This window comes from Tiliqua scincoides, chromosome 1 (genome assembly GCF_035046505.1).
Source record: "Tiliqua scincoides isolate rTilSci1 chromosome 1, rTilSci1.hap2, whole genome shotgun sequence".
Lineage (NCBI taxonomy): Eukaryota > Metazoa > Chordata > Lepidosauria > Squamata > Scincidae > Tiliqua > Tiliqua scincoides.
Window position 1 is genome coordinate 104,895,535 of NC_089821.1, and position 12,909 is coordinate 104,908,443.

At 40.9% G+C, this 12,909-nt stretch overlaps 1 protein-coding gene across 3 annotated transcripts; it reads left to right on the forward strand.

Annotated features, from left to right (window-relative positions):
* Positions 1–2,411: 2,411 nt before the first annotated feature.
* KLHL23 (kelch like family member 23) lies at positions 2,412–10,897 on the forward strand. 3 transcript variants are annotated; one of them, XM_066612173.1, is made up of 4 exons: positions 2,412–2,545; positions 5,634–6,848; positions 7,927–8,079; positions 9,377–10,897. In XM_066612173.1, the coding sequence occupies exons 2-4, from the start codon at positions 5,636–5,638 to the stop codon at positions 9,685–9,687; spliced, it is 1,677 nt and encodes a 558-aa protein (XP_066468270.1). In that variant the 5' UTR covers positions 2,412–2,545; positions 5,634–5,635; the 3' UTR covers positions 9,688–10,897. The 3 variants fall into 3 exon arrangements, with proteins under 3 accessions (XP_066468270.1, XP_066468269.1, XP_066468271.1); XM_066612172.1 differs by lacking the exon at positions 2,412–2,545 and adding an exon at positions 2,877–2,974; XM_066612174.1 differs by lacking the exon at positions 2,412–2,545 and adding an exon at positions 3,043–3,124.
* Positions 10,898–12,909: the final 2,012 nt, after the last annotated feature.

Sequence of the window (12,909 nt, forward strand, 5' to 3'; positions counted from 1 at the left end):
GGGATCTTCTTGGGTGTTTTGGGGGGGCTATATTCATTGGATCAGGACCATTTTGATGTTGTTGGATTCCTCTCAGCCTGCCCTTTCAGATGGACAAAGGCACGCTCACCTACTCGCGAGTAAATGCGTGATATGGCTTGGTTTCACTTTCCATTGGGCTCCATGCATTTTTTGTTTTCCGTTTTTTGCCAATATCTTTTGATAGAAAGGTGATATTTCACTCCCGTTTTTTGCATTGCATTCAGCTCAAAATTCCGCATCCAATGGTATATAACATGATGGTATTACTCCTAACCACTGCGATTTTAGCGCGTCAGCCTCCCAGTGCGCGTCACCCTCCTCTTGCACGTCACCCAGTGCGGTCCGCATCTCCCGCACCCCCCTAGCGATGCCAGTCGTGTCAGGTGCCGAGCCTGACAAGGAGGTTCAGGATCCAGTGAAGCTTTGCTCCACCAGTCCTGCCTCCCTCAATCCCTGTTCCCTCCCCCTGGCACGCCTCCCACCACCCTCTCCCCGCCTCCCTGTCATGCCTCCCCCCACCCTCTCCTTGCCCTCTGCCCCCCTCCCCCCCTCCCCAGAATGCCACCTCCCCCATGCCCCCACTTATCTCTCTGCTGCTCGGTGGTCCATGCACCCGCCTGGCGCTAGCCCAGTGCCAGGCTAGTGCAGGCGCTCACCCGGCATTAGTGCTTGCAAACATGCCTTACGCCACGTTTGCAGCAGTGTGCACTGGCAGTAAGCTGGCACGAAGAGCTCAGGATTGGGCTCTAAGGCTGCAGTCCTATCCTATATGCACACTTACATTGAAGTGAGTACTATTGAAGTCAGTAGGACTTCTAAAAAAAACCCAGCAATGCTGTTGCTGGGACAATGCTGTTGGAATCTCTTTACAGTTTTGTACAAACAGATCTGTATTTGTACTCTTACTTAGGGCGCAATCCTAACTATCTTTTTAGCACCAAGGTAAGGATAGTGCAACTCTGAGGTAAGGGAACAAACTTCCCCTTACCTTGAAGAGGCCTCCATGATCGTCCCCCCACTGCAGGATACAGCACATGCCCCATTGGCACAGCTATGCCAGTGCCTGAAAGTTATTTAGAATTTGGGCCCAAAAAACATAGGCACCTTGCTCTGCCAGACAAAGGTAAATCTAGCCCAGCATTCTTTGCAGCAAGTAGGTGCTGCTTGGTCCATTGAAAACTGACCATTTTGCCCATTCCTTCTGTATAAGAGACTATGAATATTCTTTTTTTAGGGCGCAATCCTAACCAACTTTCCAGAACTGACCTAGCTGCAATGCAGCCCCAAGGTAAGGTAACAAACATGCCCTTACCTTGAGGAGGCCCCCTTGACTGCCTACCCACTTGCAGGATGCAGTGCACTCCACATTGGCACTATGTCAGTCCTGGAAAGTTGGTTTGGATTGCACCCTCAATTAATTGAATGATTGCTATCCTGTCCTTCCCTTCAAATAAAGAAAGGATATTGCTAGGCTTACTCTGCAGGTCTCAGCAGGACCCAACCCTGAGAATGGAGGAAGTGAGAAATATTGAGCATGTGCAAAATGCTTTTCCTGACTCCACATTGCGTTGCTACAATCAGAAACCTAACCATCTGGGATTGGGGTGAGAGATTCAAGGTAGACTACCAGCTAAGCTTGAATGTGGCATCTCACCTTGTGGAAGCAAAAGCAGTCTCCCTCAAGACAATCAGCCTTCTTCAGGTACTGTGTTTATAAGAGAGGCAGTCAAGGGGTGCATGTGTCAGTTCACCTATACCAGTGGTTGGTTTGCGACCTGATTTTTTTGGGTGATGGAAAGATCAGGTAAATCATTGCCTCAAGCTCAGAGTCTATTCAAAAATCAGATACTGTGGCTGTTAATTGCCCTGCAAAGAGCTCCGCTCCTGCAGTTTGCAAGCCTGTGCTCATCAAGGGAGGTAAATGTTTGAGGGTCTTTCTTCTGGTTCTTAGTACTTATAAAAAAGTTTCTTTCTAGATCTCCTTTTTTAAAAGTCAGGTAAACCTAGGTGGGTCCTGACAGAGTGTCATTTTAAAAAGTGGGTCCTGGTGGTCAAAAGTTTGGGTACCACTGTCCGAAATACAATACTCTGCCGGTGAGTGTGTGGAATCCTGCAGGGGAAAGGAACATTTACTGCTAGTGTCCAGCTCAGGCACTCTGAGGTAAACAGACTCCAGGGGGTGGGGAAAGGACCGAGTCAGTCAGAGGCGAATCAAAGGAGGGCTCCTGGGAGCAACAGGCGTGGGGGAGGGAAGGCTAGAGGAGGATGACCTTGTTGGGAGCAGCTGAGGCACCAAAATACGCGGTGCGCGCAGCCAGCCTCTGCCCCATCTGCTCTCCCAAGCGCTTGCAAGCTCTTTGCCAAAGATGGTCAAGGGGGCTGCCAGTCAGGAGCCCGAGGAAGCCCGCGCTGGCTGGCTGGCTGGAGCCGCAAGTGCAACAATAGCTGCCCCTCTTTACCCCGCCTGGCGCCCAACGCAGGGAGGAGGCTTTGCAACGGGAAGGCGCGCAGCTGGACCTCGCAGGTCAGCCCAGGTTTCTCACCTGCTGCGGAGCTTCGCCTCTCCCGCCTTGTTGGTGTGAGGCAGGCAGCAGGGCTGGGGCAGAAGCAGAAGAGTGGGCAACAGTGCTCCTGCTCGCCCCTCCACAGAGCCTGCCTGTCAGAGACCCCTCCTTCCCTCTGAACCCTCTAGGGAGGGGGGGGACGACATCATGCCACTTGGAGCACTGAGGACAGCTGACAGGCTCCACATGCAACAGCAGGGGAGGCGTTCCCACACTCCCAGCCTGCTCGCTTATGACCAATCCCCAGCCTGCTGCTCTCATCACATATGTGGTGGCGTTGGTGGGAAGGGGGGCTTTCCTCACACTAGCCTTTGTTTTCATGTTTGAAAGCTTCCCTGCTGGGTCAAGCAAAAGAACTGCACCTACCTGTCAACCTCTGTGGAGAGCAGGTGGGTCTTGGCAAACTGGGGGTCTGTGTCACCAGGGGGAGAGATGGATCTCTTTGTCACCACAGTGGGTGAGGGAAGCGCATCAGTTAGATTGCTTGGGTGGTGACCAGGTCTGTAAGAACCCAAACTCAGACCTCCAGGTGGCCACAGGTGAGCCTTTGTTACTCCAAAGATTGTTAATAAGAATAGCTTTTCATGGCTCTCACAATACTAACATCTCAACACAGAACAAAGGTCACCACCACTTTGTCCTTGGTTGTATTTTATTCCAAAGACATTCATTTTGACCTACCCCTGGTGGTGGTTGAAGTAGCGCTGGCTTTGCTCATGTGCTGCATTTCAAATATGCATAATAAGTGATAGAAATTCTGCTTTATACCTCATCTGGTGCACCAACCCCTTCTTCACAAGGGTTGTGGAATTGTATACTTTATGTGATTGAATTAATTAAATAATTGATTTTATGTTATTGATTTAATTAGTCTTATACAACAGTTTTCACATCCCTTTGTGAGTTGTACTGATCCCCAAATTGCCCAAAACTCTGAACTCAAAAAGTGTTTAATTGTGTTACTTCCACCATTCCCTATGGAGAGCTTTCATTTAAGAGATATATCTTTATTTATGCTAAAACAAGGGTTTTCTAAAAAAAGGTTTTGCTTTTATGTGTGTGTCTGTAAGAAGATATTTATCTTCTCACTCAGAAAATGGTCTAAAGACATTTGATACTTTTATGTTAAGACAAATCAGATCACAGCCGGGTCAGTGGTTGAATGAGTGATTGGGAGCCCGATGTTTCTGAAGGAAGAACTGAACATAACTTAAACTGTTGCTAAAAATTAAACTCCTCCATGCAAACAGTTGTAAATGAATACATTCTTTGGCAGCAGAAAAACATATTTAAAAGACAAAAGATCTATTTTGCTCCCTATAATTAGTTTCTAGCCTTGAGATGGAATTTATTTGTAAATCATTGTGTTTAAAAATTATTTACATTAGGGGAAATTAATAAGGATTAATAAGTGTATTCTGACAAAAAAAATTAAGAATGTAGTCCTGCAGACAGTTGTTAGGGAGTAAGCTTCATTGAAAAAAGTGAGATTTATTTCAGTGTAAACATGTATAGGATTGAGATGCAAGGCTGTGATGCTATGTATACTTATCTGGGAGCAAGCACCATTAAACTCAGCTGAACCTGAGAAAAAGTTGAAATGTTTTAATTAATAAAAAGTTGTAGACTAGAGAAAAATCTTGTCAATTTAATTCTACAAAGTTTGTCACTGCTAAGTAAAAAATTGAAAAGTATTTCTCATCACTTGATGTGTCTTCCTTGAACTGGGTAAGAAATCCATTTGTGTTAGGTGCTTGCAAGTCAGCAGAATGTTGCAGAAGATGAGCTGACAGAAATCGGAAATAAGAGGATTGAAACACTCAACCACACAATGATTACAATTTTAGTTATTGAACTTAATATCATTTAAAAATAATAATAAAATATGTCCTTAAAAAATTGATGGTGTGCCTTGACAGTTTTACAGACTTGTCAGTGTGCCTTGAGATGAAAAAGGTTGAAAATTGCTGGGTCATAGTATATGAAAAGACAAGCTCTGTTGAGTCAGCAGGGCCTTAAAGATTATGTTTCCAAATAGTGGGTTTTTTGAAAAGTACATTCTTTCTGGTAAGAGGCTTTATATCAGCAATATCATTTCATGCAGACATGAAGAATTAAGAATGACAAGGACTAAAGCAGTAATAAGTGCATTTATTCAATTCCAGCATAAGTAAATGGCCTTCCATAAGTGCACATTTGAGGGATCACATACAAAATTTTGGCCCATTGGTATTTTACCCCAGTGGCATGTGTTCTCTTGCAGTAACTGGAACTGGGCATTGCTGGATAGGTTATGGAAAGAGGACAATGTACATCCTACCACATGTGGTGAAATTTTCAACAATGTTCAATTTCTGGGATGATATTCTATTTTGTACATCCATAATCCTAAATCAGGATAGTTGCATTCCAGTTTCTGGAAAGATCCTGAATTGTTTTCTTAATGTTGTTGATGAAAATGTGCAGAAAATGTGCCATTCATAAGGATCTAGTGTTATGGCTTTTAACGATGTTCAAATTATTGATAGTGATACACTGGAAAACAGTAAGTCTTGATAAGAATCATTTTGGACACAATCCTAACCAGGTCTACTCAGAAATAAGTCTTATTTTTTAATGGGGATTACTCTTAGGAAAGTGTGGTTAGGATTGCAGCCTTTGATGATGAAGATGCTTATCTCTAAGTTGGCAGAGGTTAATTAGTTTGGCTGATTTTACTGGTTTACAATGCAATTTTACACATATTTATTCATAAGTAAGTCTCAATATGTTCAGTGGGGCTTGTTCTCTTGTAATACTGTTTAAGATTGCAGCCTTAGTTGCAGTATAATGTTTATTGCATTTGAATGTTGTACTTTTATTATGCTTTAGCTGGAAAAAAATTAAACTCTGTGTGTGTGTGTGTGTGAGAGAGAGAGAGAGAGAGAGAGAGAGCACGCGAGAGAGCGCACGCTCAGTCCTACTTTCACTTTACACTTCTGAGTAAACATGCATAGTGATGGACTTAACGAACATAATTATCTTATAATTCCTAACATTGTTTTGCAGTGATGGCACTGGCTGGGCAGGAGGAGTATACGTATCTTTACAAAGACCACTCTCATCCTGTGAGATTCTTGGACGCTTTCAGAAAATTCTACCTTGATGGTTTATTCACAGATATTACTCTACAGTGTGCTTCAGGTGTGATTTTCCATTGCCATAAAGCTGTGTTAGCTGCTTGCAGCAACTATTTCAAGGTAATGTTCACCTCTGACATGAAAGAGAAGTCTAAGGACCAAATAAAACTTTCTGGACTTAGTCCCACAATACTAGAATCTTTGGTGATCTATACATATACATCAGAGATCCAAATAACAAAGGGAAATGTTCAAAGCCTTCTTCAGGCTGCGGATCTCCTCCAGTTTATTTCAGTAAAAAGAGCCTGTGAGCAGTTTCTGGTGAGACATTTAGACATTGACAACTGCATAGGGATGCATTCCTTTGCAGAATACCATGTCTGTTCAGAACTGGAAAAGGAATCTAGAAGGACATTGCTTTCTAGATTTGAAGAAGTGTGGAAACAGGAAGAATTTATGGAAATCAGCCATGAGAAACTCCAGTTTATTCTCTCCAGGAAGAATCTTGGTATCTGGAAAGAGGAGGCAGCAATAGAGCCCATTATTAAGTGGATAGCATACGATGTGAACAAAAGAATTGAGTATATTTATGATTTGATAAGCTGTCTCAAAACAGATTTAGATGAAATGTATTTGAGGTCAGCCATAAGCTTACACAAGAAATGCCAGTTGAATGAAAAGAAAATCAAGTCTCTAATATACAATGCACTAAGACTTAACCCAGAAGCAGTTTCAACAAGATCTACAGCTGTTATGTATGTGATTGGAGGATATTATTGGCATCCATTATCTGAGGTTCATGTATGGGATCCAATAACCAATGCCTGGATCCAGGGAACAGATATGCCAGATCATACAAGGGAGAGCTATGCTGTTGCTAGTCTGGGACCTAACATTTATGTGACAGGAGGTTATAGAACCGACAACATAGAAGCCCTTGATATTATGTGGATATACAACTGTGAAGCTGATGAATGGACAGAAGGGTGCCCTATGCTTAATGCAAGGTACTATCACTGTGCAGTTACCTTGAGTGGCTGCATCTATGCTTTAGGGGGTTACAGGAAAGGGGCTCCAACTGAAGAAGCAGAATTCTATGATCCTTTAAAAAAGAAATGGGTCCCTGTTGCAAACATGATTAAAGGTATGTGACATTGTACACTTATGGTATGAGTTTTTTCTCACTTGTCTTAAGTAACAATAAATGTTAAAGAACAAACAAACAAACAAACAAACACTAGACCAACACCCAAGCACAATAGTTTTTGTTCAGGTCTTTCAAAGACAGTTGAATCATGACATTACAATCTTTTGCTCATGGGGAAAAAAATGTTTGCAAGGCAATGGCTTGAACAAATAACAGCTTTATTGGCAATTGGCCCTTAAAATTAATGTGCAAATTGGAGACTATATTGAACAGTTATGCTTTATTATTACAGTGCTATTCATGTGCAACATTAACATTTGTGGCTTAAGCTTTCTTTCAGTAAAATGTGCATTCACATTCAGTAAAATGTGCATCTGTAAGTATTATGAATGTACTGTACATTTTATTGTAAGAACTTGAACAACAGATGTTAAAGGAAGTGTGGGACATAAATAGTATTAATAAAACTTTTCAATATGTAATACATTTCTTCAATGTTTGGAATGTTCTGTATTTGTGCTTGAGAGTAGCACACATTTCCTTTGGTGAGAATATTCAATTGCAGTGTTTGCTTAGGCTGAAAATGCAAAGATAAAATTGAGGATTACAAATTTGCTCATACTTGTCAACAATTGATCAGCAAAAGATACTGCTGTTAACCTCTTTGCTTCTTCAAGTTCTGAAAAACTAACTGTATGTTCAAATGCAAACACTACACCAACACGGTAAAAATTACGATTTTAAAGTCCCAGTGTAAAACAGCAAAATAGCTGCTTATTTTTTCTCACAGTGCAATCCTATGCATGTCTACTCAGACATAAGCTCCACTGAATTCAGTGGACTTACTGTCAGGTAAGCCTGTAGAGGATTGCAGCCTTGGTGTGCATTGTCTTCTGTTGACAGGGGCTGTCTACTTCAGTATAATTTTATTATGAATGTTCTATAAAACATGAACATACAGTTTTGTATTTTTATAGTTATGTGTTCTAGGAGAAACTTTAATTTCTTCATGGAAATGGCGATGATGATCAGCATAATTTTGAAAGCCTCTTACACATTCAATATTGATAAATAGGGGTTGGAAATGCCACAGCCTGCGTGCTGAATGAAGTCATTTACGTTACTGGAGGTCACTATGGTTACCGGGGGAGCTGCACTTACGACAAAATTCAGTGCTATCACTCTGATATTAATGAATGGAACGTAATTACTACCAGCCCACATCCAGGTAAGCTTTACTTGTGCTTAGCGTTTGATTAATCACATACCAAAAGCAGTAATTGGTATGATTTTCTTCCACTGGAAAACTGTGAAACCACTTGATTAGATTCACTGTGACCTCAGTACTGCTTCAGGTGATGATAGCCAAAAAGGTTGTGATACCTCTGCCTGCCAAGTGCACTGTATTAGCCAGTCATTGCCAGATGACATTTGTAGCTGATGGCCTGTGAGTGGATGTAAAGGAAAATAACTTCTAAAGAAGATACGTTTCATTTGAAGTGATAGGATCAGCCTGCTTGACCCATGACTGATTGCTGTGGTACAGACTCTGGCCTCTGCAAAGTATGACTAGCTTTAGCCTGCAGACTTTGGCCTCTGCAAAGCAGAGCTCCCCAGCTCTGCTGAACAGTATATGAAAAATATAAACACAGAACAAATTTTGTTACACATTTTCCTTGGCATTAGAGAGATGGGGCCGCCGTAGGCACTGATAGCTGCTCTTGCCTTATTGCAAGGCAATAAAGTCTCAGCACCAAAGAGGCAGACAACCCTATTTGAAAAACTATTTTTGATTATTTGGATGAGCTTATTTTTAATTAGCTTTTATTGAAATAGCACCAAAATATATAAAGTGATTATAAGAAATGCATTGGCAGGAGGATAGCTTACGTGTGTGCAGTATTTACCATAGTTATGGTGGGGTACAATTAACCTCAACTGTTTATTAGAGATAACCAGATAAGAGTCACTCAGGTTTTGCCAAAATGACTTTGGGTCATTTGAGCTCCTGTTGGAGCATGGGGCACCTGAATTCCCGTTAATGCTTCTGAGGGGGGGAAAACTGATCCATGGTGACAAATAAAAAAGGATACTGGTTGATTTAATACTTGAATTATCAGAAACTTAGATGGATGCGATGGCTGCTGCCAACCACACTTTTTAAGTGCTCCTTGTTACATTAAAATCCCTGTATGCTACAATGTGGAGTAGTTATTTATCTGACGAAGTGAACTGTAGTCCACAAAAGTTTATGCCACAATACGAGTTGGTTTTTAAAAGCGTCACAACACTCCTGGTTGTGTTCAACTATTCTTGCAACCCAGAACCCAGCCAAGACCCCTTGAAAGAAAGAAAAAAAGAGTTCAGCAAAGAAAAAAAAATCCAATAGTTTTAAATCATGATCTCCGATCATCTTGTCCTGTGGCTGGATTTCCCCAGGATGACAGACTTGCTATGTGGGGAAATCGCACAGCAATTTTTCAAATTATATTCAACATTTAAGTGCAGTATTTCTCTTTTAACAGAATATGGATTGTGTTCTATTGCACTGGAAAACAAGCTCTATCTTGTGGGTGGACAAACTACAATCATAGATTGCTATGATCCAGAGCAAGATGAATGGAAACAGAAGGCTGATATGATGGAAAGAAGGATGGAATGTGGTGCAGTCGTCATGAATGGATCCATCTACGTAACAGGAGGCTATTCTTCTTCTAAAGGATCATATTTGCAGAATATTGAGAAGTATGATCCTGAATGTAATAAATGGGAAATTGTGAGTAGCCTTCCCAGTGCAATGCGTTCACATGGCTGTGTCTGTGTGTACAGTGTCTAAGAAGAAGAATGTACTGCTTCTTTGACAAAAATCCAATGACTATTGTGGAAGCTTAGAAGGAAAGCTACCTTCTAATGATGGGATTTGCTTATGGAAGAAACGCACCCTCCAACCACTAGGTAAACTTCCCAATTGGACGTCTGTTGACTCTGTACCTAGTAAAACTGATATCCCGTTTTGCCAGTGTATAAGGATTGCCTTGTTTTTCTGTCTGTAAGACAGAATTCTGATTATTGATAGAGACAGAGACAGCTCAGAATAACTTGGCTTTTATTTTTTTTCAAAAAGATAGTGTCTGCTGCTTCTTTGCCCCAGTAGTAGGATTTGGTGCAGCATGCGATCTTATTTGCACCAGCCATGATCTAACTCAGACCTTTTCACCCTGGTTTTTACAAGTAGAACTTTTGCAGTACTGTTGCCATTAGGTACAGCTGCCAAGCACAAGAGTGTGACTGTGAGAGAGGCTTCTCCAATGGTTACTGCTTCCTGATGTCTCCTGCATTCTTCTTGCTCAGATTGATCTTTTGAGGGGTTAGGATGCTGCGCAGCACCTTTGCCACTAGTGTCCCAGCCACCTCCACTTACACTGGGATCAAACCAGGCAGAGTGGTGCTGTGGCAGCAGGGTCAAGTATTACCTGCCATATGTTAAGGTATAATTAGTTATCATACCACTGGTTGAAAAGCACTGATCTAACCTAACTAACGCTGCAGTTGGATGCACACTTACCTTAGTATAAGCCCCATTTAACACAATGGGACTTAACTTTGGAGTAACTACATGCATAGCATTGTGCTGCGTGTGGGTCTGTGCAAGAGTTTCTCCATTCCATCTGAAGACCATTACAAGTTGCAGGCTGGGGTTTTTCACCATGGCCAGCAGTATCCTTTTTTTTCTTTCCCACTTCATTCTTGGTTTGTGTCTTATTCACACCCAGCCTGACAAATTTTGGTGAACTTGGTTTTTTTCATACTTGTGACTTTTAAAATTTGTTCTAAGGAAGGTATTGTATTGTGCTCTTATTGTAAGTGTAAACTACAACTTGTCCCCCCTCCATTTGGATTTTATGGAATTCTGTATTCTCAGGTTACCTTTATGTTTTATCAGTACAATAAGTATCACAATAAAAGTGTGGACAGCAGTTACCTGATTTTTATGGGCATGGGAAGTCAGGCAATGACATGTCTATGGACCTGATTGGGCAGGAGACTGTGCCATTAGTGTGCATCATCTGATGCACTATAAACTTGAATGGTGTGACCTGTTTCAGCAAAATGTCTGACTGGGATTGTATTGACATTTTGCTGAAACAGGTCACACCCTTCAAGTTTATAGTGCATCAAATGATGCACACTAACAGCACAGGCTCCTGCCCAATCAGGTCCACAGACATGTCACTGCCTGACTTCCCATGACCATAAAAATCAGGCAACTGGTTATAACAGGTTTTTAAAAATATTTTTAAACCATTTTTGCAGATCATTTTTGTGTTTCAGATTTACATTTATATAGTATATGATGAACTTGTTAGATAAAAAATAATTGAAATGAATTATGGTCTTTGCACCCAATCCTATCCAATTTTCCAGCCCTGGTGCAACTACAATACAGCCCCATGGCAAGGGAACAAAAATTCCCATACCTTAAGGAGGCCTATGTGACTGCTGCCCCACTACAAGATGCAGTGCATGCCCCATTAGCATAGTTGCACCAGCACAGGAAGATTGGATAGGATTGGGCCCTAAGTCTCTAAAGACTGTAATCATATGCTTCTGTCCTCTGGCCTACAGAACATCACTAAAAAGAATTTTGTCAATTGTTCTAAATGTTATCTGACATACAGAATATGCGATGTTGAAATGCATCAAATTTTGCTTTTGTTTTTTGCTTCTTTACTAAAATGGGCTTTGCAATGACCAAAATATTCTTAAGCATGAAGTACTATGTTTAATTTTGGTTAGATATTGCCTGATCTGTGTGTTGTCATTTATCTGCAGTTGTATGTTACAAAAATCGGTGGCTTCTTTCTACTGAAATGTGTAATGACAAACGTGATAACAAAGTGCTCAAAGAGATTATAGAGCCATCCACTTTATTTCATTGAGCTTTTGGGGAGATAGTACTGATGACCTTTTATTTCAAACTTAATGTGTGAGCATAGTCCAGGCTAAAATCAGTATTTGGGAGCAGGAGATGCAGTGTAGGCTATATCCTTCTGATTGAAATATCACCAGCCTTAACATCTAGAGTCCACCAGAATAAAATGTTAACCGTTAACTTGTGTTTGGCCACTTTAGCTTGTATAGGATTGTATCTTTACTTAAGAGTAAGTCCCAATGAATACCATGGGACTTACTTCTATATAGACAGGCATTAGGATTGAGCTGTAAGTACAGTACCTGTTTTGAAGTACTGCACTCTAAGTGAAGTACTAAGTGCAAGTACTAAGTGAAGTAATAAGTGCAACTTCAAATGTTCTGGACTGGAGTGATAGGATCAAGTGCTGTAGGCTTTGAAGGTGCCACAAGAATCTGTAGTGTTTTGGGTAGTTCTGCTGCAGGTTACTTTATCTGCAGAATGATCACATTTTGATACTGAGGCAATAATGTCAGTGAACAAATACATACCACACAGAGATTATCAGTATGCATTACTTATTCTATTTTAGTTCAATAGTGCTGGCAGTGTAATTTCTCCTGAGGCTCCTTACAGGATTAAAGAATTCCCATTCCCATTTGCTGCACAGGCCTAATTGTTTAGAAAAGGGTGTCATCAATTGCTTTGCTAGAACAGTATCATAATTATAGTGCTGCAAGCAGATATGCTAGTTCAAACATGGTAATCAGTCTGCAACTCATTTGATTCCATTCTTAGAACTGTAGCTTCCTACATGTTTGTATTTATAAAAGTAGAGATGATTGAGATGTAAAGATGTATAGTTTTCATGTGCTTCTCTGAATTACTATGGTTTAATTGAGAATAATAAATGTATTACTTATTTGGCAATATTTGTGTCCTGGTTGGAGGGGAGGTTTGCAGTCAAGGTACGTTAAAGTGTTTCATTGTTTTCAAAACCTGAAATAAGAAATGTACAACTTTTTCCTCTCTCATTATGAATTAACTAGGAAAAAGTAAAATTTGATTTAAGCTGTGGCATGTCCCACAATAAATAAGGACTTGTAAATGTATTAGGTTCCTAATCAATGAATGCTGTTATATTGA

Coding starts and splice junctions, on each gene's coding strand:
- KLHL23 (XM_066612172.1), top strand. CDS start 2,905: ATGTTTGAAAGCTTCCCTGCTGGGTCAAGCAAAAGAACTGCACCTACC. Junction 2,975..5,633: donor TCAACCTCTGTGGAGAGCAG/GTGGGTCTTGGC, acceptor ATTGTTTTGCAG/TGATGGCACTGGCTGGGCAG. Junction 8,080..9,376: donor TACTACCAGCCCACATCCAG/GTAAGCTTTACT, acceptor CTCTTTTAACAG/AATATGGATTGTGTTCTATT.